The following is a 23,582-nucleotide window of genomic DNA, read 5'->3' as shown; positions in this document are numbered from 1 at the left end:
GGTTCAACTGTGAACTTTCTAGTTCATCTGGCTGATTCCTAGCAATACTGAACTATGTAGAATATATTCCTGATTCTGTATCTGTCATTCATCTTTGAGCATTTTGTTATTATGGATTGTGTTAGGCATATATAAAATTGTACAAGATAGTGGCATTTGTACATTCTTTAGTTTCCTTCTGGATTACTAAGGATCGCAGGAGGAAGGATCTCTTTCATACTAAAAAAAACTGTCAAGATCTGTAAGATAAAATGATGATTGATACCATGTATTAATACCTAAGCAATGCTGTTGCAGAATTTGGGGAGTGATGTTCCAATGAGTTATACTGGTTGGAATTTGGCAGCTCAGAGGCTCTGTACTCTCGCTCCTAATCATTATGTCCTAATAATAATAAAGAAAGTATGTGCTTAGCACGTTTTAATTTAAGAACTTTTCTTTCACAGAGCAGTCTGTATATTGAGCAGATTAGCATGTTGTTCTACAACGTGTTGGAATTGTATCCTTCAGTGCCAAATTTTCCAAAGCTGTTTTTGATTTTAGATCCGCAGAGAAATTGATGAAGTTTAATTGCAAAGTATGCCATATTCATTTGCTTTTTGGAACGTACCACATAAATGAGAGTATAGGGGCTGAGTCACAGCTTTGGGTCTAATAGAATGCCTAAGCGCCTGATCTCTGAGAAAGGGAGACAAGCTTTATCTCTGCTGCTTGCTGTGATGAGATCAGCAGTTAACAGGCAGATTGATCTCATTCAGAAGCACTCTGTCAACAGCTCCAGTATAAACATTCTGGTTTAATCCTTTTCTTTTCCTTTGTTTTAGGCCCTGTTCTTCAAAGGAACAATGTTACGGATTATGCTCTAAATGCTGGGACTACAGCAGTGAATGCTCAAAGGCTGTTGAGAGCCCTACAGCTTAATAAACCTATTTTGTTGGAAGGGTCACCAGGTGTGGGCAAGACCAGTCTAGTTGCTGCCCTGGCAAAAGCCTCAGGAAACTGTCTTGTTCGAATCAACCTGTCTGAGCAAACGGTAGAATAAAAAGCTATCTTTGTAACTTATTTTTTATAGTAGGGGAAGTTTTGTTTAACTTAGAGAACAGTTCTTTTCACATGAGGCACTGAGTCTGAAATGCCAGTATTTCCTTCTTCAAAAGATTAGGTGGGAAGGGGAAGCAAGAAAGGGCAGTGAAATTAATTGAGTGAATGCTAATTCTAGATTGTGTTCCTTTCAAATGGAGGCATGCAACTTTGTTTGCTGTGTTTTGCTTGACTTTTGCAAAGATACTTGAAAGCACCTTTAGGGCTTTTTATTTTTCCTTTTTTTTGTTATTGCTTTGTTCTTTTGTTCCGGTTTATTTTGTTTTTGTTAAATACAATAGCTTTCAGCATCTTGCAGTTACTAATCTGTTATTAGTTTTTTCTCACATTTAATGAGTGTTTAAAGAGGAGGTGAAGCTGACTGAACTTCTGTATTTTTTTTTGCTATTCTGTATTTTCAAAGGATGTGACAGACTTGTTTGGGACAGACTTGCCTGTTGAGGGTGGTAGGGGAGGAGAATTTGCCTGGCGTGATGGACCACTATTAGCTGCATTAAAGGCAGGACACTGGATTGTGTTAGATGAGGTAAGTTTTGAGTACAAATAAAGTATTTGGGAAGAGCAGACATGATGATTTTTGGCATGTGGCATATATTTTGGCATGTTGGATCTTCAGAAACGTACGAGGTTTAGTGACTGACGGATTTTTTGCTCAATTGCAGTCATTTTCATTTTGTGCACAGTTGAGGATGTTCTCTCCACTTAGAGGATTAAACTCCCTCTGAGAGTCTCTCTATCCATTGGATAGAGGAAGTGTAAAAGATCAGCTCTGACCTAGAGTAGGCAAGATGAGGATTGTGTCTTAACCTAACTCATTGCAGAAAACCAAGGTTTTTACTTTTTTTTTTTTGAGGGAGGAAAGTATCAACACAAATTTTGGGACATGTGCTCTCTTATGGTTCTATTTCATTGAAATAAAAGGCCTTTTTTGGGATTAATAGACTGTAGTGGCTTCTGATGGAGATCAAGAAAGGATTCATTTTACTGGTATAAAATGTGTTGTTGCCATAGGTTTCTTTGTATACCAAATAACAAGCGCTTTCTAATGTGGACATACACAGAGCTCACATCTTTTTGAAAGCGTGAGTTCTAATTATTGACAAGTGCAAAATCTTAACTTTTTGTTTGCATGCCTTTTTTTCTTGTTGCAAAGAATGCCAACTTAATTAACCTTAAAATTTACGTATCCCAGACAGTCAGAATGAGAGAAAGAGAGACATCGGGTGTCAGAAATCTTTCTTCTGAACTTAAGTTCATATTCCTTGAAAATACAGATCTTATGATGGGGATTTGTTTTGTTGTCATCATGAATATCTAATCACAGTAATAATAACGAATGTAAATAAGATAAAGTTTTACTTGTAAGTTGCTGCAGTGTAATAACAGTCTAGCTGGAGGTAATAACATAGTGTAACACTGGAACAGCAAGGAAATTGAATTTATCTTCAGTGTATTGCATGCAGTTAATTAGGTCACACAAATGTGTTTTGTGGAGCATTAATATTGTATCCTTATTTCTTTCCTCAGTTGAATCTGGCTTCTCAGTCTGTGTTAGAGGGGCTAAATGCATGCTTCGACCACAGAGCAGAGATTTACGTTCCTGAATTGGGAATGAATTTTCACGTGCAACATACAAAGACCAAGATTTTTGGATGCCAGAATCCATACAAACAAGGAGGTGGAAGAAAGGGTCTGCCCAGGTCCTTTCTTAACAGATTTACACAGGCAAGCATATTTATTTGATGTAAACTATGTCATGATCCTTTCTTGTAGTTGTATGGCTACATCAACACACTGCATGTTCTTTATTATATAGGTGTATGTTGATCCACTATCAGCTGCAGATATGGAGTTTATTGGGAACACACTGTTTCCTGCCATCGACAAGAGTATTATTTCTAAAATGGTTGCTTTCAATAACAAGGTAAGTAGATCTTTTGTTTGTGCAGAAGTAGGTATAGTGCTGTAACATTTAAAAAAAAAAAACAAAAAAAAAGTTGAATGTTATGTTTCCCAGCATCTCTGTAGGGAAGGGTGGAAAGAGTGTGGATGAAAGAAAAATGGAAACATATGCAGAGGAAAGTGAAGAACACCAGTAAATACCATGTGAATTCTTTTAGCATCACAGTCAGACACATGATAACTTGTATGGGGACTGAGAAAGCATTTATTTTTCACAGAAGATAAAATATATATATATTACTAATAATATGCATGATATTAAATATGTTTTTAAAATATTTTGAGATTTTAAAAGTGATTATGGTTTGATATCTTGATGAAGTAAGCTGAGAAGGAAGGTTTTCTGCACACATGGGTTACTCTTAAAGCGCAAACAAGATGAGCTGTATCTTCAGTAAGAACTACAATGTATACTCATTTCTAATTTGAATTTCTAATCTGGTTTTTATTATTGCTGCTATTTGAGTGGTAGGATCAAGTGAAAGTAGCTCTTGACCTTCTCATAAGTAGCAGCTTTGAAGGATGTGCAGCATTCTTCTGAAAACATGATAAAGAAAAATCTTTGCTGGTAGGGTGTGTCTATGACAGGAGATACAGAGAAGCTCAGATCTAAAACTGTGCTAGTTTGAAAGATATTCAGTGAGCATTAATTACAAGGCATCAGCTTACTAGCTATTTTTTTTTTGCTTAGATGCTGCCAGTTTGTTTGAAGTGTAGTATTTAAAATTCACAGCAAGAACTTTTTCATCATCATGCTTCTGAAATTGCATTCAATTTTCATCTCATGAAACAAAAAAGCATAGTAACGTTAAGAGAAAGGAACATTCTGTGGTCCTAGATAAAAATACTTATTGGCAACATCTTACTGGGTGTTCATTTAGAAAATACAAGAGGGGGAAAAATGTTTAGCTGTGAATAGCATGATGAAGAACTAGTAGATGAGAGAGTAATTAAATCAAGCTCCAGTTCCTGACATCTTCGTAAGTCAATACAGCTTGTTCTCTCCTGTTGTCTGTTATGTACAGGGTACCAAAAGCAGTAGTTCAGTTGAAATTCTTTTTTTTTTTTTTTTTTTTTTTAATATTTGGAATAAAATATTATTTGTATTGCTGCTTTTTCCAGATTGACAAAGAGGTAATGGCTGAAAAAAAGTGGGGACAGAAAGGAGGACCATGGGAGTTCAACTTACGTGATCTTTTTCGCTGGTGTCAGCTGATGCTTGTTGATCAGTCACCAGGATGCTATGATCCAGGCCAGCATGTATTTTTGGTATATGGAGAAAGAATGAGAACCAGGGAGGACAAAGAAATGGTGAGCTGTGTTCAAACTGTGAGACTGAAATCACTTATCAAACGTGTTTCTCTTTTGTTGAAGTACTTGTAAGCAATGTTTCTCTTTAAGTTGCAGGAAAGTGGGGTTAGTCAGGGAGTTGCTTCTGGCAGCTCACGCTTACTTTAATTGTTCTTGTGCTTAGAATTAAAAGATACTTGTGACTAATCTGTATTACTTACTATCACACAACTGTGAAGTTGAGAAGGAAAGCTAATTAAGATTGAAGTCTTTAGGACAGTGGATAAATTAAGCTTGATTAACCTCATCTACTCTTTCAAATGTTTCAGGTTGTATCTACATTTAGAGACATTTTTGGCCAGGAGGCTTATGTGTATACAGGAACAAGAGATTTTCACATCACTCCATATAACATTCAGGTGAGCTCTTGACGAGGTTTTGGGAGTGGTGAGAGAAGAAAGCAGTTTGTACACCTGAGCACACGTTTTCCTCTGAGTACTCATCCGCGTGTCTCTCATCCTTTTAGATTGGTTATTCAGTTCTTTCTCGTGGCAACTATATTCCTCGTCCTGGCAGAAATCTGTCACTTCTCCATCATTCACTGCAGTCCCTTGAGTCCATAATGAAATGTGTGCACATGAGCTGGATGGTAATCCTGGTGGGCCCTGCAGCTGTTGGCAAAACCAGTCTTGTTGAGCTGCTGGCCCATCTGACTGGCCATCGACTGAAAATCATGGCAATGAACAGTGCAATGGATACAACTGAACTCTTGGGTGGATTTGAACAGGTAAATAGTGTTTTGGTAGTAAGGCAGTGTTTCTGCTTCCTACCTAGCTGTGGCCAGTCCACTGCGATCTTAGTGTTTAGCCACCAAGTGGAGTCTTAGGCGCCGTGGTCTTCTGGGTGAACTAATTCTGTAATGGCATATTTGCAGGTTGATATTAATAGACCATGGCTGCACCTGTTGGAAAAAGTGGAGAATGTTGTGAGTGCATTAGTAAGGGACAGTCTGCTCCTGACAGAAATTTGTGCAGATGATGCTGAACTTGTGCTGCGTGCTTGGAGCAATTTCATCCTGAATTGCAAGCCCAAATCTCTGGGTGAAGGAGGAAGAAGTGTTACAGCTGAATTAGTGAGCAAACTGGAGGGAATACTTGTACTTACCCAGCGACTGAACAACAAAATAAGTTCTTACTCAAAGGCAGGTATGTGTGGTGATTTGAAGGAAGTCTGTTTCTCTGAAGAAAATGACAAAGATGTGGATCTGGAGTGAAAGTTTGAGAAGGCTATGTAGGATTTTTTTTTTTTTTTTTTTTTTGTAAGTCTTGTTTATGCTGTTGTTTATACTACTTGTATAACAGCCCAGCTTCTGAAATAGTTGGATTAGTGATGGTTAATGGGTTGGGGGGTGCTTATTTTTTTGTGTGTAGTTTTACCTGGTAGTGATTATTACTCCAAACTGAAATTGTACTACTAAAACTAAACATATGATGCAGTACAATTCATATCTTATGTTCCCAAGTTGGGAATTTGGATTTTTTTCTTGTGTTTGATTTCTGAAGCATTAAGTAGATGAGCTTTACAAACTTCAGCAGTCTAATGTGTAGATTGATTTTTTTTTTTTTTTTTTTTTTTTTTGTAAGGCTGTTGATTTTTAAGCATTGCCTAACATATGGAATTAATATCTTTAAACTTTATATAACTGAGGAGAAGGTTTAGAATAAGGTATCTGACTAGTTTATATTTATCTATACTTGCAAAAGCCTTGTATCCTCATGGATTTTCCCCATGGGATATTTACTTGCAGAGTCAGACTTTGCTGTTATGCTTTCTACTTTCTGGACATGCATGGATGTTTATTAGCAGATTTTTCTTGAACAGGAAATTACATCAGTAATACAGGTCTTGATGTTATATATGCTTCTTTTTCAGAGTTTGCTCTTCTGATAGAAGAGTTCCGTCGTTTAAAGCTGCAGCAGGTCCAAGCTGCTGACTCTAACAGCCTTGGCACTTTTGAGTGGGTGGATGGGATGCTGGTTCAGGCCCTGCAGTGTGGTGACTGGTTGTTGATGGACAACGTTAACTTCTGCAAGTAAGAGATTTTAGTGAACGTGTTTCCTTGAGTAAATTTCTTGACCTTCCAATTGTACTTACCATCTCAGTGAATGTGTTTACAACTGAACAATCTTGCATTTCGTAGTTGTATATGGAAGCAGTAATTTTCATTCCCTGGAAGAATCTTCATCTTCCTTCTTAAACTGCTTCATAGTTGATGCTTTTCAAGTTACCTTATAACCACATAAGCATTCTTTTGAATGTAGCCCCTCTGTGCTGGACCGCCTGAATGCTTTACTTGAGCCAGGAGGCGTTCTTACCATGAGTGAGAGAGGTGTGATAGATGGCACAATTCCTACAATAGCTCCTCATCCAAACTTCAGGTACTTTGTTTTTCTGCTTTATTTTTTTGCTCTTTTTTTTTTTTTCCCTGTGCATAAAATAGCTTTAGGAAGACAATTATCAGCTGTGATACGGTGTTCTGGTATTTTGAATGCTACTCATGTTTCAGTGTACTGCAGTGTCACTGTCTGCCTGGCAAGGAAAAACACTGCATAGAATTAAACATAGGTTGTACAGCTTAGGAGGTTTGGCTTCGTGTTCCTGTTTCCCTACAGACTTAAATTGGAAAATTCATAGCAGTATACTCATGTCTTGATGTCTTTTTTTTTTTTTTTTTTTTTTCCTAATTTAGTATTTCAGCACTTCCCTATCTCACTGTAATGGTACAGGGTATATATTAAAGATAGTGATGTATTCAGTTATGTTGGTAATAAAAGCTGGTATGTGGACGTGCTGATCTTTTTTCCATCATTTCCAGAACTTCTGAGTTCATGCTTCCTGCTGTGACAGAACTTTACCAAAAAACAAAAAAAAATCCACCACAAAACAACAACAACAGTAACAAAATCAAACCAACCGAGCAGAAACAAAGCAATCAAATTGTCTGTCTTTATTCTATTCTGAAGTAGTCTCTGTGAGAGATGTGAAGAGAACCTACAGAATACTCTGTGTGATTCCTACCTTTCTTCAATGTGTAGAAGGAATATAGGAACTGCTAGGCTCTGGTTCCTCTTGAATTGGAAACAAGAGCTTTGACTTTTCACAGTTCTTTTTGCTGTATTGTATCTCAGATTTTTTTTTTCCCCTTCTTGTTTTTAGGAGTTGTTTGCTGATAGTATAAAGTATGTGCATGTTGGCTATTTTGATTATTAAATAGTACCAATTTATATGAAGCTATTGCTAAGAATTTTAAGTCTTTTCTGTAGCTTAGAGGCCTTGTTAACTTTTTTTTTAAGTAGGCAAACGTTAAACATAGCTGAGAGCTAAGAAAAAAAATCATGCAATATCTCTAATTTCAAATTATAATTATACATATCTCTTATTTAAATTCAGTGTGTGTGTCTGGCTTTCTAGATATAAGCATTTTCATTTCTATGAAGATGAATTTACTATATGGAATACGAGATTTGGTGGCTTCAGAGTGATATTTTATAGCTTGAAGTTACGTCTTATGAATATTCAACAGGCTTTTCCTTTCCATGGATCCTGTTCATGGGGAAATATCCCGAGCTATGCGGAATCGTGGGATTGAAATTTACATCTCTGGGGAAAATGATGGAAATGGATTAGACAATCTGGATTTAAAATTACTGCTGCATGGTTTGGGCTTAGTGGGAGATAGCATCTGTGATGCACTTCTGGCTGTGCATTCAGAAACCAAGACATCAATACCAGGTAAGAAAAGTTCAGTATTTTGCTGACACCAACTTGAGCTCCTTACATGTATTTGTACTAACTCTTTAACATTACACGATACAATAATCAAGTTTTAATGTCCAGATATAAACAAAGGCATAAAAGTATTATCAGGCATTTGGTTTGTTTTTTTTTTTTTTTTGGTGGGGTGGTAATTGATTTATTTTAGGTTTTTTGCTGTTTTTTTTTTTATTACTATTATTCTCAGGAATGGAAGTCTGCCCAAATCATTTAATAAATACATGAAATTGGGACTGAGTGTACTTTGTTAGGAGACATCAGATACTGGCATGATATGTATATTTGTCTGTTACTGGAAGGAGGGCAATACATTCGAGGTGAAAATCAGCAAAATGGAGAGTTTGCACAAGGCCCATTCACATTGCTCTTGTAAGCTAGAAGGCAGTTAAATTTCGCTCACCACCTCAGCTACTCGATGTTTTATTCTGAGTTGGTCACTTGGTAATTTAGTCTAGTCAGATTTTTCTTAACCTTGGGAAGAACCCATTCAAATCTGAGGGCCTAATAGGATGTGTACAGTTGGATCATACTCAGGGGCTACAAAAATGGAGATTGTCCCCAGAGTTAAAGGGTTGACAATTGCTAAATGTTCTTCTTATTTTAAATGCTGTGTATCTTTCAGGTTCTGTGTCATCTTTGTCACCTTTGCTCCAGGCTGCTGTGTTAATTGTGCAGCAGATGCAAAGAGGCCTTGGATTAGTGAAGTCTTTTTACAGAGCCTGTTGGGAAGTTTATGGCCGCTCACAACAGTTGCAGAGCAACCAAAAGGTAAAAGTCTTGTATTTGAAGGTTCTTCTTGCATCGTCTAGATAGAAAATGGAGGATCTCAAAGACTAGCTCTGAGAAATATATTTTGTTTAAGTGCCTGAGCAAGGGATTGGCAAATTTAATGCTTTTGAAAAGATGAGCCAAGCGATTTTTAAACATGCTGTCAGGTGTCTGTTAGGTGATTAATAAGCTTGATTAAGTGTCATTGGAATACTTTCTATATTTCTTAAGATTTTTTTTTTTTAACTCTAGTGTAAGCAGAAGTACAGTTCTACATGTAACAGACCCATTGCAACTCCAGAAGTAGTTTTTTGTTGTTGAAGGGTAAAAGACAGTGAGTTTCAGCTGTTGCTTATCCATTCATTACATGTTTGATGATACTAAGCTGAGTGACATTGTCAATATGCTGGAAAAAAGCAGTGCCTTTCAAAGGGACCTTGACATGCTTGAGAGGAGACTGTACAGTGGCCTTCCACTACCTAAAGAGGGTCTATAGGAAAGATGGGAGTGACATTCTATTAGGAAGTGTAGTTATAGGACAAAGGACAATGGTTTTTAAACTAAAAGAGGGTAAGATGTAGAGTAGACCAGTAAAGAAATTATTCCAATATCCTCACTGCCCTTATAGGTTGCCTACAGAAACTGTATGTTCCCCAAGGCTAGGTTGAATGGGACCCTGGGCAACCTGATCTACAGGAAGATGTCTCTTGGAAGAAGTGGAGGATTAGGACTACATAATTGTTAAGGTTCTTTCCAGCCCAAACCATTCTACAATTCTAACAGAAGTCAGATGAGAGTTGTATGTTCTTATTTGAGATATTCTCCAGAGGATAAATACGTTTGGTTTGTTGGCCATTTTGTAATCCATGACTCACTCTTTTTGCAACATTAAAATGTTACGATATTTCATCATGTATATTATGGTGTTTATAGATCATTTGGTTTATAAGATTTGGTAATAGATGCATGTTATTTAGAACTCCTGCTAATAGTGTACTCGAATGCGTATTTCAATATCATTCTAAACTGTTTTTGTTTTTCTGGTTTGTTCTTCTTGTTTTTTAGCTTGTGCTAGAATTAGTTATGAAGCACGTTTCTTCTCTGGCTTCTCATGAAATCTGGGGTGACTCTCTGCTTGCAATGGGATTGTGGCCTGACTCCCTACCTACGGGTCTGTTTACAGCTGAAGACTCGCTTCTTTCAACAGTACGGAGTGATGGACAGGTCCTAATACACTGTTTGAATAGATTAAACCTTAAAAACTGCAGGTAGGCAAGAGCCTTTTTTTTTTAACAGAATAAATGAGTAAAAAAACGGAATAAATGAGTAAAAGAAGATTTGTGAGTAACGTTACTGATGTGATTGTCACCAGTCTTTTACCCTGAGCGAATTGTATGGGTAGAGTGCTGGTCATGCTACCACTGAAATTCCTGTTTACAAGCTTAATTTGTGTTTTTATTCTTCAGTCCAAAATGTTTGCACTGTTCCATCTTTCAATTTTCAACAAGAACGTTTTACTCATTCTGAGTTAAGTTAGGAGGTAGGCATTTAGCAGAAAATGTGCATGTGAACACTGGAACTGCTCAGTTCCCTTGTGAGATGAAAGAAGTTTTTAATTAGTTGTAAATATATTAATGATCCGTTGTGTTTCTCATTTTCATCCAAACAATTCTTCATCAGGTGTTGTAGATTCAATAACTTTATGTGAAAGAACGATGCTCTTCCTTCAACAGAACTGTATGCTAGTGGTGTCACATACAGCAGCCATGCAACAGAGCTCATTTAATGATTTCTTGTACCTTGTAGCAATTCTTCTCACAACAGTGGTGCAAAATCTGCCTGCCTATCTGCTTTGCTTAGTGACTCATCCAGTGGGCAGGTACTGTGACAGAACAAGCTTCTGGAGTTTAATGTAACAACACGCTGGTGTTTTTATCAGTGCAATTCCTCCTGTCTTTTTGTATCTTAACGTGTCATTCTGGTGCGTAGATGAAATTACAAAATGTTGTATGTATTCACTCCTGACGTTTAACATAAATTTTTGGTAATAAAGAGTCTGTAAGTAGTAGATACCTCTAACTGATTTGGAAAGTTGGAAAATGGCTTTGGAAGTAAGTAAAGAAAAGAGATTATTTCATTGCTACCTTCTTCCCTAAAGTCATGGTGACTAACTTGACTTGCAAAGTGGCTCTGGCAGTTTGAGCCGTTGATGGCTGATCTTCACTTTTTTGTGTTTCAGGACATTACCACTGACTCTGCAAGATCTGCAGAAAATCATGCAGTCCACCCATCCTGAGAATCTCAGATTCAGCGCTGTTGAGATAGATGCAGACTGGGTGGATGAAAAGGAAGTCCTCCAGGCTTCAGTGAAGTTATTCATAGAAAAGGCAACCAATCAAGATTGGACACTGAGAGTTAAATGGCTTAATTTCTTAGCCAAAAATCTACCACAAGTGCTTGGTATGTAATCATTCAACTTTCTTTTTTGTCTCCAGGCTGATTTATTGTATTTTCACAAATCTTAAATCTTCCATGAAAGCATCCAGAGCTTTCAAATGGTGTGGAATCAGATCATTTGAACCATGAACTGGTTTTCAGCTGCCCACTCCTAGGTCAAGGATATTGAAGCTCCATGGAGAAAAAGGAACAGGTTGTGCATATTGGAGACAGGAGGAGTTTTAGGGCTCCAAGTATTGCCTTTGTTATTGGAGTACAGAAGTAACTTGTGCTGCTTCTGAGCTACAGTTGCTTTTGGATACCTCTTGGCTTGTATAAGCAAATGTGACATTTCTTCACGTATTTATTGGTAGTAACAGTAAATTACCTTCTATTTATTTGTTGTTAAAATACAAGTCTAATCACTAGGCTAGAAAGTTAAGGAACTGCAGAACTGAGGTTTCATGCAACTATGTTGCCTGAATATTCAGGGTAGCAGCTGAGATAAGGTCTTCATTGCTTGATTATGTTAATTGCATTAAATTTATGGAGAAGTTGTACAGACATTAGTTATTCAGACTAATCTTAAGGCCTGTTGGATTATCCAGCATTTGTTGAGAGTTCATGCACAGAGGGGATTCAGAGTGTTTGTGCTGGCTCGATTGAAGATATTTATTAATTTGTACTAAACACTTTCCTTTTAACATGCATACTCCCTCACCTACAGATTCAGTACGGATTCAGTTGGAAGCAGGTGCTGCAGCCCTTGGCAGTTTCTATGCCAGTCCCCTCTCATCTGGAATCAGTAACATGATCAAGTTGCTTCAGCCTACCATGACAGGTACTTTTGAAATCATATTGATAAAAGAGATTTGTGCTTCCTTTATTTGTTCTTTCAACACACAACAATGCTTCTTAGAGGTGTGTGTAGCAAAACAGGTTAAATTGTACATTACTCTTGTTGGGAAAAGAGACAAGAATAAAGCCATTCTTGCTGTTGAGAACTGCAAATATACAATTAAATGTATTCATCTGATGCAAATTAGATATGAACGCTATGAATGTGAATCTAGACACTGTATCTTGTGACCCAGATCCTGCAGCTCCAATTTAGAAAGTAATAATGTTGTTAAGAGTGTTGCATATATCTACTGCCTTTCGGGCTGAACTTTTGAGGCCTCCTGTTTTTTTCCTAGCATTTATTGTGTTGGCCTATGCAAAACCATCTGAAGACTGCAGTTTTCCTTCCATATTTTATGGCAACCTCAGGTTTGCAGATTCCTTTCAAAGCTTGTTAGATCTGTGAAAGATATATAAAGTGGGACTGGACCCTTTATCAGTGATCCTAGGTATTTTGCATGGGCCGTGAAAGGAGAAGGAATTGGACTTGAGTTTCCAGGCTGTATTTTTGGGTTTTCTGACCACTCATGAATTTGGTTTCTCTGTTTTGTTTTGTAGAACCTGTAGTCAGCGTAATGCTTCTCTGTTTTTGTGTCTGGAGTGAGGGAGCTTAAGACTGTGCCTTTGTCATAGGATTCCATCTTTCTTTCTGTAATGATTTTGTAGAGACAGTGATTAGCAGAAGTCTTTTTCACGCTGTAATCATTTCTCTCTTGTTCTCTCTTGTCTTTTCTGCCTTTCCAGATGAACATGTGATGCCTCTGGACCCAAGATGGAATGTGCAGTTTTTGGATATCATTAGAAATTCAATTAACTTTGATACAGAAACAGAACACACAGATCAGCTTCTCATCCTTTTGAAGTCTGTAGCAAACCGGTGCGTTCCAAAATTAAAAAAAAAAAAAAAAAAAAAAAAGCCTGTAAAGACTGCACAGTGCCTTTGATCAGTGCTTTTATGGACAGTTTTAGTATCTTCCAGATACGTTTTCAGGTTTCAGTAGAAGTGATCTAAATTACATGGCAGACATTTCGTTCTTTGTTTCTGCTTCCTGTAGCTGCAGATTGTGAACAGTCATTTGGTACAGGAGAGCTCCCACATTCCTTGTAGATTGGATTACTTCTAGGATAATCCAGAAACATGGGATAAAGCATAGAAGGTGGGAATCGCAGAATCACAGAATTGTAGGGGTTGGAAGGGACCTCCAGAGATCATGGAGACCAACCCCCCTGCCAAAGCAGGTTCCCTACAGCAGGTCGCACAGGTAGGCGTCCAGGCAGGTCTTGAACATCTCCAGAGAAGGAGACTCCACCACCTCCCTGGGCAGCCTGTTCCAGTGCTCCGTCACCTCACTGTAAAGAAGTTCTTGCGCACATTTGTGCAGAACTTCCTGTGCTGCAGTTTCCAGCCGTTTCCCCTTGTCCTGTCTCCACTCACCACTGAAAACAGTCTGGCCTCGCCATTCTGCCCCCCACACCTTAGATATTTATAGACCTGGATCAGGTCTCCTCTCAGTCTTCTCTTCTCGAGGCTGAACAGACCCAGTTCACTCAGCCTTTCTTCATAGGAGAGATGCTCCAGGCCCTTCGCCATCTTTGTGGGAAGCAGCACTTTGAAATCTGTGGCGTAAAACTTAAGTTTTATGGCCCTACTTTTGGATTTGGACCAGTTTTCGTAATAAGAAGAAAAAGTTCTGATAAACAAATTCACAATATAAGAAAGCAACTGCTAACATGTCTAACAAATGGTTGTGTTGCATCTGGTTAGCACTAGCAAAGGAAACAACAGTGGGAATTTAGGAATCTATTTCTTGCGAAGTGTGCTTTTGTAGAAACCGTATTTGGGCAACTAGTTATGCTACACTAGAATGCTGTTTCATAATACTGTGAAATATCAAAATCGCTTTGTAGTTCAGTATAATAGCTCATATATATATATATGTGTATGTATATATATATATATATATATATATATGTGTATGTATATATATATATATATATATAAGAAGGCAGAGGCTTTAAGTTAACAGTACTGGATTTCTAATAACTTTATTTCTAATTCAGGGCAATATTGTTTCTTGACCGAGAAAAAAGGAGCTACACTGAAAAGAATTTAATTATCAGCAAGAAGCCAAGAACTAGTGCCTTAAGAATGTCTCTAGATTTCCACAAAGGTAGTTTGATTTTTTCATTGTTTCTTTTGGTTCTGTGTCCAATTAGAAATACAACTAATTTGGCTTGTTTTTAAGTAGGTGCTATAAATATGACATGTCCCTTTTTCAAGTGGGATGTTTAATCCTAATACAAAGGGGAAGCATTTAGTAATGAAATTCATGTGTTGCACCGAAGCAACTGGTCTGTGTTTCCATTGCGGATTTTTGCTACATTGGATGCATAGTGATAATACGAAGTTATGTAAATAGTAAAGGTTTGCTTTTGCTTCTTTGATTCTTAGATCTTTTCCAGTTGTTTTTGTTTTGTTCTGTTTTCCCATAGAGAACAGTGATTCCCACAGTGATTTTTACAGTCGACTCTTGTCATTTTACATGGATGGAATATTCAGTCTTTTTTTTTCTTTTTTTCCCTGCCTCTTCCCCAAACTTTAGATCCAGGAAGCTACAGTTCTCTTCCTCATGCAGTTGTGGTCAACCTCGCTGCTTTCTTTGAACTCTGGGATGTGTTTACACTTCACTGGGTGACATCTACTCAGGTGGCCTTAAGTGATGATGATATGCATGATGTGAGTAGACATTTCGTAGTATGTTTACAGAAGCAATGTGCAATCAGACTGCAGAATGCCTTTTACTTTCAGGAACTGTGGTGCTAGTGCTTTAGTTGGCATTCAGAATATGCCTGACACAAGGCACATGTTCACACAGTTACTCTTGTTTCTGTATTTGTGGTCTGTCTTCTCAATTCTTTTATGTAAAATGTGGATTTTCACCCTGCACATACTTTGTATGGGAATTATCATTTGTAAATGTACACAGCTGGGATATAGCTATCTGTTTCTGAACTTTATAACCTAGTCTTCTGTGCTTGCTTACAATAGTCTCATTTGTGCCAAAGAAGTATCTGTTTCCCCACCCAGTGATGGTAGAGAGAGTATCTACATCCAGCTCGCATGCAGCTGCCTAGACTTGGGCAGCTGACCTGGACAGCAGACTGTACAGCTCACAGAAGTGGTTCACTTCTCACTCTCCCTTTTCGTACCACAAAGATAGTTTAATTAAAATCTAACAACAACATTTTAGACTTGGTCCAGGAATTACTGGGTGGTTCCAACTGCCAGCGAAGCAATGCAGTATTTTTAGCAGCTGTACACTTGTGTGCTGGTTGTATGCTACCAGGTATAATAAAGCATTGCAGGATTCTGAAGTTAATGGAAGCAGCAGTGTTTCCTGATTTTTCTCTTGAGTGAATTACAAAGTATTCTGTAACGTGCTCAGGAGTAAGAAAACTGTAATCTTTTTGGCTTGTTAGATTTTATACTGCTTGCTGTGGCGTGATCGGTTCTGGGCAGTCTCTGACACGCTGACAGTGGATTCGCCAGGGTTATCGGTTCTATCTTTGCATTGGCACTGGGTTATGAAACATCTGATTGACAGAATTCCTCAGATGCTTATTGGATCAGACCAGCACAAGTGAGTGGCTTTGATCTGTATTTGTGTTAAATAATTGTCTAAGTTTGTGTAAATTACCCCTTATTATTACTATTTACTATCACTAGTTAGCATTGTTTGCCATTATGTCTAAGATGCATTCTATTACTAATGTAAGTACAATCTATTAAAATTTTGAAATTTCTTAGCATTAGGCTTCTGCTTGGCTGTATGATCTTGAAGTTTTATTCATTTTCTTTACGTTAAGGAGAAGGATAAGAGAGAGGACTTTCTTTTATGATGCATCTTTTTTTTTTTTTTTTTTCCCCTCAACTGTCTGAGTTAACTATTGATTTTTTGTGTGTGTCTTTCTTCCAAGAGTTTCCAAAGAAATTCAGTCTGTTTCACAGCAACTCCAGAACTGCCTAGCCAATCCTGCTGGTACTTCTGCCAACATGAAGCTTTTACAGAAGTCTCTAGGAAGACCTCTTCCTTTCAAGGTACCGGTACTTCGTTTGCAAAAGATCTGGATTTCCACCAATGTCAAAATATACTTTCATATAATCATAAATGTTTGCAGCATTTTCTTTTCCTGCCAGCAGAAATAAATAAATTTGGAGTTGCTAGACTGATTAAAAAGGCAATTTGAATATGAGTTAATACACATCTATTTCACAGCATGTATCGTTTCTTCTGTTAACTGTGATTTGTACAGATAGCATTTATTTAACACATAGTGGTGCATGAGCACAAGAGTACAACCACTTAACTCTGTTCTGGAAACTTGTGAATATCATTATTTCACTTGCTTACTTAGTGAACGTATGGATGTATGGAATAGAACATGTATTCCTACCCAACTACATACAACAGGGGCTTATGACTTACTAAGACAACGACTCTTAACTTTGACAGTTTTTTTCTCTTCAGTTATTTCAGCAATTATTGTCATCCAATAAAAAAAATTAGAGTGGTTTTTTTTTTCCAGAAAATAGAAGTCCCTTTTACAAGCAGGGCACAAGGAGATGTGCCAGTTGCTCATGTTGGTGATAAGTGATTTGACCTAGATCATTACAGACCTACCTTTCAAAGATACAACAGTTCAAAAATTGACCTAATTATTTTGTGAGAAGCTCAAGAACTTTCAGTGCTTATTGAGAACTTCAAGAGATTTTCCTAAATATCCAAATGTATTTAATTGCAGAGATCAAATGACATTTGTCTGTTAACTGACAGTAGCTTTTGGTTATTCATTTATTTATTTATTTTTAAGTGTATTTCATAGAATCATCTAATGGTTTGGGTTGGAAGGGACCTTTAAGATCATGTAGCTCCAACCCCCTGATAGAGGAAGGGACACCTCCCACTAGACCAGGTTGCTCAAACCCCCATCCAGCCTGGCCTTGACCACCTCCAGGGAGGGGGCAACCTGTTCCTGTGTTTCATGATCCTCGCAGTAAAGAATATCTTCCTAACATGTAGTTATGTACCCTGTTATAGTTTAAAGCCATTTCTCCTCATCATGTCACCACATGCCCGTACTAAAAGTCCCTCCCAGCTTTCCTGAAGGCTCCCTGCAGATACTGGAAGGCTACTGTAAGGTCCCCCTGGAGCTTTCTCTTCTCCAGGCTGAAGAGCTGCAGACTCCAGATGGGGTCTCACGAGAGCGGAGCAGAGGGACAGAATCACCTCCCTCAACCTGCTGGTCACGCTTCTCTTGATGCAACTCAGGATACAGTTGGTCTTGTGAGCTGTAATGCGCATTGCCAGCTCACGTTGAGTCTTCCATCAAGCAACACTCCCATGTCCTTTTCCTCAGTGCTGCTCTTAAGCCATTCTCTGCCCCTTGTATCTGTGTTTGAGGATTTATTGCCCTTAGTTTAGGTGAGTTGCCATGTTGAGATATTGTTTGTCTTCATTACTTATGTGCTACTTTAGTGAAGGACGGAGAAAAAAAAAGAAAGAAAGAACTTGTAAGGGAGGAATCGTGGCCAATTTGTTTCAGTTTCTGTCTTCCTACTATATTTGGTACAGCTGCAAAAGAATTGTTAAGCTGTATGTGTGTTTTCTAGTTGTTTTATTGGAACTTGTACTTCAGCTGCTTGCATATGAATTTGAAATCTTAAAGTTCTGGCTGTAGTCACAGATTTTGTTTCTTTTGTTAGCACTGCTGAAACAAATGGTCTCATGTTCAAATGTCCTTTTAATGCTTCCAGGATAAACTGGGCATGGAATGTTTTTCTCTAGTAAAAGTTCTCAGCAAACCACTTAACATCTTAGAGGCAAGATTGGTCTTTGGAGAAAGCAGATGGCAGGAAAAAATGTGCTGTCTGAAGACTGCTGCCACTGGATGGAAGATGAAAAAAGCACTGCTGCAAGCTGATGGTCTCATACTTAGAGCTAATCATTTAGAAGATGTTAGCCTTGGTACGTAACACTTCTGAAGAGCCTAACAGCATGATTCCTACCATTACCATTGATTTTTGTATAGAAATTGAAAGGACATGTTCATTGTCAAGAAGTATAGTACATGGCATTTATGTGCATTTTACACTCTGTTAAACAGGCCAACTAAAGAATTTCTTGAAAGCTGTACATTCAGAACTCAGAGCTGAAGGACTTAAATTTAGTCATACAGAAGAAAGGTTTACTGAAGATACCATCTCCAACCAGTTGGACCCTGCTGTATTAATCCAACTCTGCAGTCGGGTTCAGCTGTGGCCTGCAATGGAGTACATGGGTGCACTCTGGCAGTACAAACTAACAGCAGATTATGTGGCTAAGGCTTGTGCAAGAAGGTAAGGTGGCTGGAGAATGAAATCCTATGTTAATTTCATGAGATTGAGAATCCCTAGCTAAAAGCTCTGACTGTATATTTTTATCTAAATCAGTGGTTTTGTACATATATTAACATATATCTGTGTGTATGACTATATGAATGTGTGCATACGGGCTTCTATTTAAATGTATGAATACACATACACTTCTTGTCTTGATGCAGAGTGTTATTTGGGTAGCTATCAAAGATGGAAAGAAAGAGTTGTTTATTGTTATAAGAAAGTATCTTTCTTTTTTTTTTTTGACACAAATGTAGGAATATTGTTATCCAAGCCCCTTGGAGTGAAATGTTATACTTCAGCTTTGTTAAAGGTAGAATGGGTGTTGAGGGAAGGAAAAACAAAATCTTTTTAGTGAGAGTCTAACTGACAGTATTTTCCCTTTGATGAAACAAATCCCTTCATGTTAGTAACTAACATGAAGATATAAGACTGAGAGAGACCTGGCAATGAAGGAACTGCACTAACATATATGCTTACTGCTGTGTGCAGCAGAAAGAGCTGAGTAAACTGCATGTATATATAGTAGATTTAATTAACGTTATTAATTTTAGAAGTGTTAGCATTGCTTGAAGGAGCCACATGGATTTTTTACACTGTTTTTACCATTGGTTAGAAGAGAGCTTTTTGGTTTATTGATTTCAGAGAAAGCGATTTGTTGTGCAACAAAACCTCTAAAATCACTGATTCAATCTTGAATGCAGCAGTCATAATTTTCACAAGCACTGTAAAGCTGGAAGACTGTCTGCAAATGTTTCATGTATTTTGCTGGACATACATACTGCTTGTAGCTACATGTAGCTGTAAGCTACAAAAGATGCTGTTTCTTTACTCTTCAGTAATTCACAAAAAATTGGATTTTTCCAACTTTGAAGGATCCAAGTTTTGGGGTTGTATTAGAAGACTTGTTTACCTCCAACGTGCTCACCTTAAAGTACTGTCATTTTAACCTTCCAGCCAGCCTTTGATATTCTTGTGGCTTTGTCTGTGGTTCTGAATTTGTTTTATTATGCAGATTATTTATGTACCCTGCTCAGGTATTAATTAGATTGTATTTTCTTTACCTCTTACAGGGAGAACTTCAGTCAGGAATTAGGCACGCGTTCAGATTTAATTCAACTTATAGCTTTTTCTCTGAAGTTGACACCAGCTGCCTCTCACCAGCTGTCCGGACTGTGGCACTTGTTACACCTTCATGAAGTAAGAACAAATTTTAGTTTAAATTAATCTTGCAGAAGTTCTGGGCTGGGGCAATCCCTGGTATGTGTACAAAGTGGAGGAAGATCTCCTTGAGAGCAAGCAGCCCTGTGGAGAAGGACTTGGGGGTCCTGGTGGATGAGAAGCTGGATGTGAGCCAGCAGCCCGACTGTATTCTGGGCTGCATTAAAAAAGGGGTGGCCAGCAGGGAGAGGGAGGTGATTGTTCCCCTCTGCTCAGCTCTTGTGAGGCCCCAGCTGGAGTCCAGGCCTGGGGCCCCCAGTACAGGAAGGATATGGAGCAATTAGAGCAGGTCCAGAGGAGAGCTGCTAAGATGATCAGAGGACTGGAGCACCTCTCCTATGAGGAAAGGTTGAGGGAACTGGGCTTGTTTAGCTTGGAGAAGAGAAGGCTCCAGGGAGACCTCATTGTGACTGTATTCTGTATTCTGGAAATTCTCTTTAAACTCACTGGGTGTTCCACAAACAAGGAGTTTGAGCCAGTGCAGATATTCAGAAGTAAGCTTTTTCTTCTTAATGGGAAGATATGCAAGTAAAGCTGTGTGAATTTGAAATGGACCTTAAGGAATATCTTACCTCTAGTGGGGAAGCGCTGTTCTCCTGCTTGATTCTCTTTTGCTTCCTTTACGTTATCCTCAGGTCCAAGTTTTTCTTTCTTCATAGATATCCCCTGAAGAAATGTCTGTTCTGTCATCTCAACTAGTTAATGCTGCACTGGCATGCTTTTGGAGCAGTGCTTTCACCACAGATCCTGACTATTGGTTAACTTGGAGACCATTACCTGCAACAGAGGAAACGATCTTTTCTAAATCTCACATGAACGCTTCTGTGAAGGTTTGTCTCTTCTTACCTTATCAAGCAACTAGGTTGAAGGCCATTTTATGAACTAATTCAACAGTTTTCAAAAACAATGCTATAAATTCTAGCATAGCCAATGCAAGATATGAACAATCTAACTCTTAATCTTTTAATTTAGGGCCCAGGTATTTTGACCCGAGCAGTTTTCTCAAAGTGCTTCTTTGAAATTCTAACTAGCAGCAGCAAGACAAGCCAGTGGGATGTCAGTGGCCTTCCTGTTCTGTCATCATCCCATGTGACACTGGGTGAATGGATGGAGAGAGCACACCAACTTCATGAAGTCAGCACAGCACTGTGGACCAACCAAGCTGTTGCTTCAATAACAGACTTTAGGTATTAAGACCTTCTTTCCACATGTGTGTTACTTAAACCAGACACGTTGCAGAAGCTTGCTTACCATGTGTAATCTTGTTTCATTCATTTGCCTCCAGATATACAGATTCTAGACTACAAGGAATAATGTTAAGCAGACAACTCTCTGCTCTGGTAGATCTGGTTCCACCAGATCTTCAAGAGGAGTTTTTGAACTGCTGTGAGAAACTCTTCGTGAAGGATCTCATTTCTTATGAGTACCTTCTCAAGATACTTAGAAGCATCGCTGATCAGGAGTTGCTTCCCAAAGAATTCATGGTTCTCCTGCTGACTTGTTTGGAGCAGTTCTTTGGGGAAGGGCGTAAGGATTTACCAGAAACAGCTTGGAGAGGAAGCCTCTGGGTGAATATTGGTTTGCTGCAGATCCAGCTGTGGCTTCCGCAGACTAGATTTGATCCAGCTATTAAAAGAGAATACAAGCTCAAATATGCCAAAGAAGAGGTGGGTGTAGAGTTGGTTTTCTTAACCCTATGAAATGTACATTAAAAAAAAAAAAAAAAAAAAGTAGTATAAAATCTACATGCAAGAGGTTGGTCACAGTTTTCAAACTGTGATTTTAATGTGTTTTAATGTCCAAAATGATGCTGTACCTACTTTGTTGCTGAGACCCAAACCTCAGAGAATGGTTTATTCTTGCCTTTTTAGTTACACCAGCTGGAGTGTGAATGGAAGACAAATGATTTGTCATCCCAGCTGCATACAGGAAAAAGTCTTGAAGACAAAGCGCTCTGCAACTACATTCATCCCCATCTCAGGTAATTTCTTAGGCACTCAGCTCTTCTCTTTTAAGCTGGAAACATTGTCTCTGGATGCTGAGGCTCAGTTTTCTTCACAATGTTTGTGTTCTTCTGTAGAAAGTAGGCTTATTGATTTGAAAGTAACAATTGGCATATTGACATGATAATTTAAAATACAGAAGCTGTTCTGTTTACTAGCAGACATTAAGGAATTGTCTGCATTTCATACTGTCACAAATACAACAATTAAAATAGTAACCCTTAAATCTTCAGAAAATTAAAGCTGTAGCCAGAAGTGAAAATAGTCACACATCACGTTATGGTAATTTTGTTAAACTGTGATAATATTATTGACAATTTGAAATGAAGAGGATCACCTATCACTGTAACCCCTGAAAGCTTCAAGATATACCAGTGTTGCTTTACAGAATTTTCGGACTAATCTGTGCTAAGTAGAAAACTCAGATGCTGTTTTGATGTCAGCCTTTGCCTGTGCTGCTGTAATTAATATCATACCACATAGAATACATGGTGGAAGTTTAGAATTTGTAGCCATTGTTCTTTGTTTTTAATCTGAAGAGTTTAAAGAGGAAATATTAAGCGGATACTAAGGGCTTAAAGGGGATGATAGTCATTGAAAGCCTATTCTGAATGGCTGAGTTTTACCTATTGCTTTTTCCTTAATGCTCACGGAGCTGTGAGGTAATGAGCAAAAAATAAATCAGTGTATTGGAGAAATGTTGGAAGAATGAGAAGACAGAGTGTATGCGTGGTATATGGGTGTCATTCCTTGTTCTTATCTGTTTTACTGTACTGTTTTACATAAATGACCAGAATGTTTGTTACGAATATTCCTTCGTGCCAGTGTGCCATCTGAGAAGTATGTTTATTACAGTATATTTCTGAACTGATCATGTTGTTTCATAACAGGCTCTTGCAGGAAAGAATGCAAAGACTGAAGGAGCAAATAAGTAGACTTTCCAGAAAAAAAGCCTTCAGGCCTTCATCTCCACTGTACGATGGCTTGTACCAGGAGGCTCACCAGTACATCAACAGCATAGCAAAGCTTTCTTCAGTCCAAGATCTTTTAGCCCGTCTTCTGCAGTTCCTTGGTGGGCAAAGACCTAAATCACTCCAGGCAATAAAAAGCCTGTTAAGTGAAGAAGCATCTTGGCAACAGTCTCACCATCACTTCAGAAAACACTTAGCGGAGGAGTATGCTGTATTCCCTGATGCCATCATTCCCATGCAAGCTGCCATCTTACAGTTGCAACATGGCATGCGATTAGTAGCTTCTGAAGTTTATACAATGCTCAATAGTTTTGTTTGTCCAGCTGATCTTACCAACCTCCTTACTTCTTTGTTGCTATTTCCATCTGTTGGCCACTCTTTTCCCACTTACTTTGCTCGTGCAGAAATTTTATGCTCAGTGAATTCAGTTGAAGTTCTTCATGGACTTAAAAAGTTTTCTCTGAAGCATTCTGAAGGAGAATCAGAGGGATTACAGAAGTCTTGTCCGACTCTGGAACAGCTCCTTGTGAATGCACTGTTGCATCTTCGATGCCATGTACTATCCAGAGGAGAGATGGACCAGAAATCTCTGCAGCTTTTTAGACATCTGTGTCAGGTAATGTCTGAGGCCTAATGGCCAAGATTCTTGCACTGAACAAT

General features: G+C 38.3%; 1 protein-coding gene across 1 annotated transcript in view; it reads left to right on the top strand.

Moving 5' to 3' along the window:
- MDN1 (midasin AAA ATPase 1) overlaps nucleotides 1–23,582 on the top strand; it is a 93,682-nt gene that overhangs the window by 36,435 nt on the left and 33,665 nt on the right. The window contains exons 36-63 of the mRNA XM_052690548.1: nucleotides 825–1,033; nucleotides 1,505–1,627; nucleotides 2,629–2,826; nucleotides 2,918–3,025; nucleotides 4,186–4,374; nucleotides 4,683–4,772; nucleotides 4,880–5,140; nucleotides 5,288–5,558; nucleotides 6,286–6,445; nucleotides 6,675–6,791; nucleotides 7,937–8,145; nucleotides 8,810–8,955; nucleotides 10,021–10,223; nucleotides 11,195–11,415; nucleotides 12,119–12,232; nucleotides 13,036–13,168; nucleotides 14,353–14,462; nucleotides 14,895–15,028; nucleotides 15,772–15,932; nucleotides 16,270–16,390; nucleotides 18,107–18,317; nucleotides 18,457–18,688; nucleotides 19,801–19,927; nucleotides 20,608–20,778; nucleotides 20,921–21,135; nucleotides 21,234–21,615; nucleotides 21,820–21,929; nucleotides 22,842–23,538. Coding sequence (XP_052546508.1) covers nucleotides 825–1,033; nucleotides 1,505–1,627; nucleotides 2,629–2,826; nucleotides 2,918–3,025; nucleotides 4,186–4,374; nucleotides 4,683–4,772; nucleotides 4,880–5,140; nucleotides 5,288–5,558; nucleotides 6,286–6,445; nucleotides 6,675–6,791; nucleotides 7,937–8,145; nucleotides 8,810–8,955; nucleotides 10,021–10,223; nucleotides 11,195–11,415; nucleotides 12,119–12,232; nucleotides 13,036–13,168; nucleotides 14,353–14,462; nucleotides 14,895–15,028; nucleotides 15,772–15,932; nucleotides 16,270–16,390; nucleotides 18,107–18,317; nucleotides 18,457–18,688; nucleotides 19,801–19,927; nucleotides 20,608–20,778; nucleotides 20,921–21,135; nucleotides 21,234–21,615; nucleotides 21,820–21,929; nucleotides 22,842–23,538 — 5,423 coding nt within the window. The remainder of the gene's footprint in view (nucleotides 1–824; nucleotides 1,034–1,504; nucleotides 1,628–2,628; nucleotides 2,827–2,917; nucleotides 3,026–4,185; nucleotides 4,375–4,682; nucleotides 4,773–4,879; nucleotides 5,141–5,287; nucleotides 5,559–6,285; nucleotides 6,446–6,674; nucleotides 6,792–7,936; nucleotides 8,146–8,809; nucleotides 8,956–10,020; nucleotides 10,224–11,194; nucleotides 11,416–12,118; nucleotides 12,233–13,035; nucleotides 13,169–14,352; nucleotides 14,463–14,894; nucleotides 15,029–15,771; nucleotides 15,933–16,269; nucleotides 16,391–18,106; nucleotides 18,318–18,456; nucleotides 18,689–19,800; nucleotides 19,928–20,607; nucleotides 20,779–20,920; nucleotides 21,136–21,233; nucleotides 21,616–21,819; nucleotides 21,930–22,841; nucleotides 23,539–23,582) is intronic.

The sequence above is a fragment of the Tympanuchus pallidicinctus genome, unplaced genomic scaffold (assembly GCF_026119805.1).
Source record: "Tympanuchus pallidicinctus isolate F22 unplaced genomic scaffold, pur_lepc_1.0 scaffold1, whole genome shotgun sequence".
NCBI classification, from domain to species: domain Eukaryota; kingdom Metazoa; phylum Chordata; class Aves; order Galliformes; family Phasianidae; genus Tympanuchus; species Tympanuchus pallidicinctus.
The sequence above is the reverse complement of the archived record's forward strand: the minus strand, read 5'-3'. Positions and strand labels throughout refer to the sequence as shown.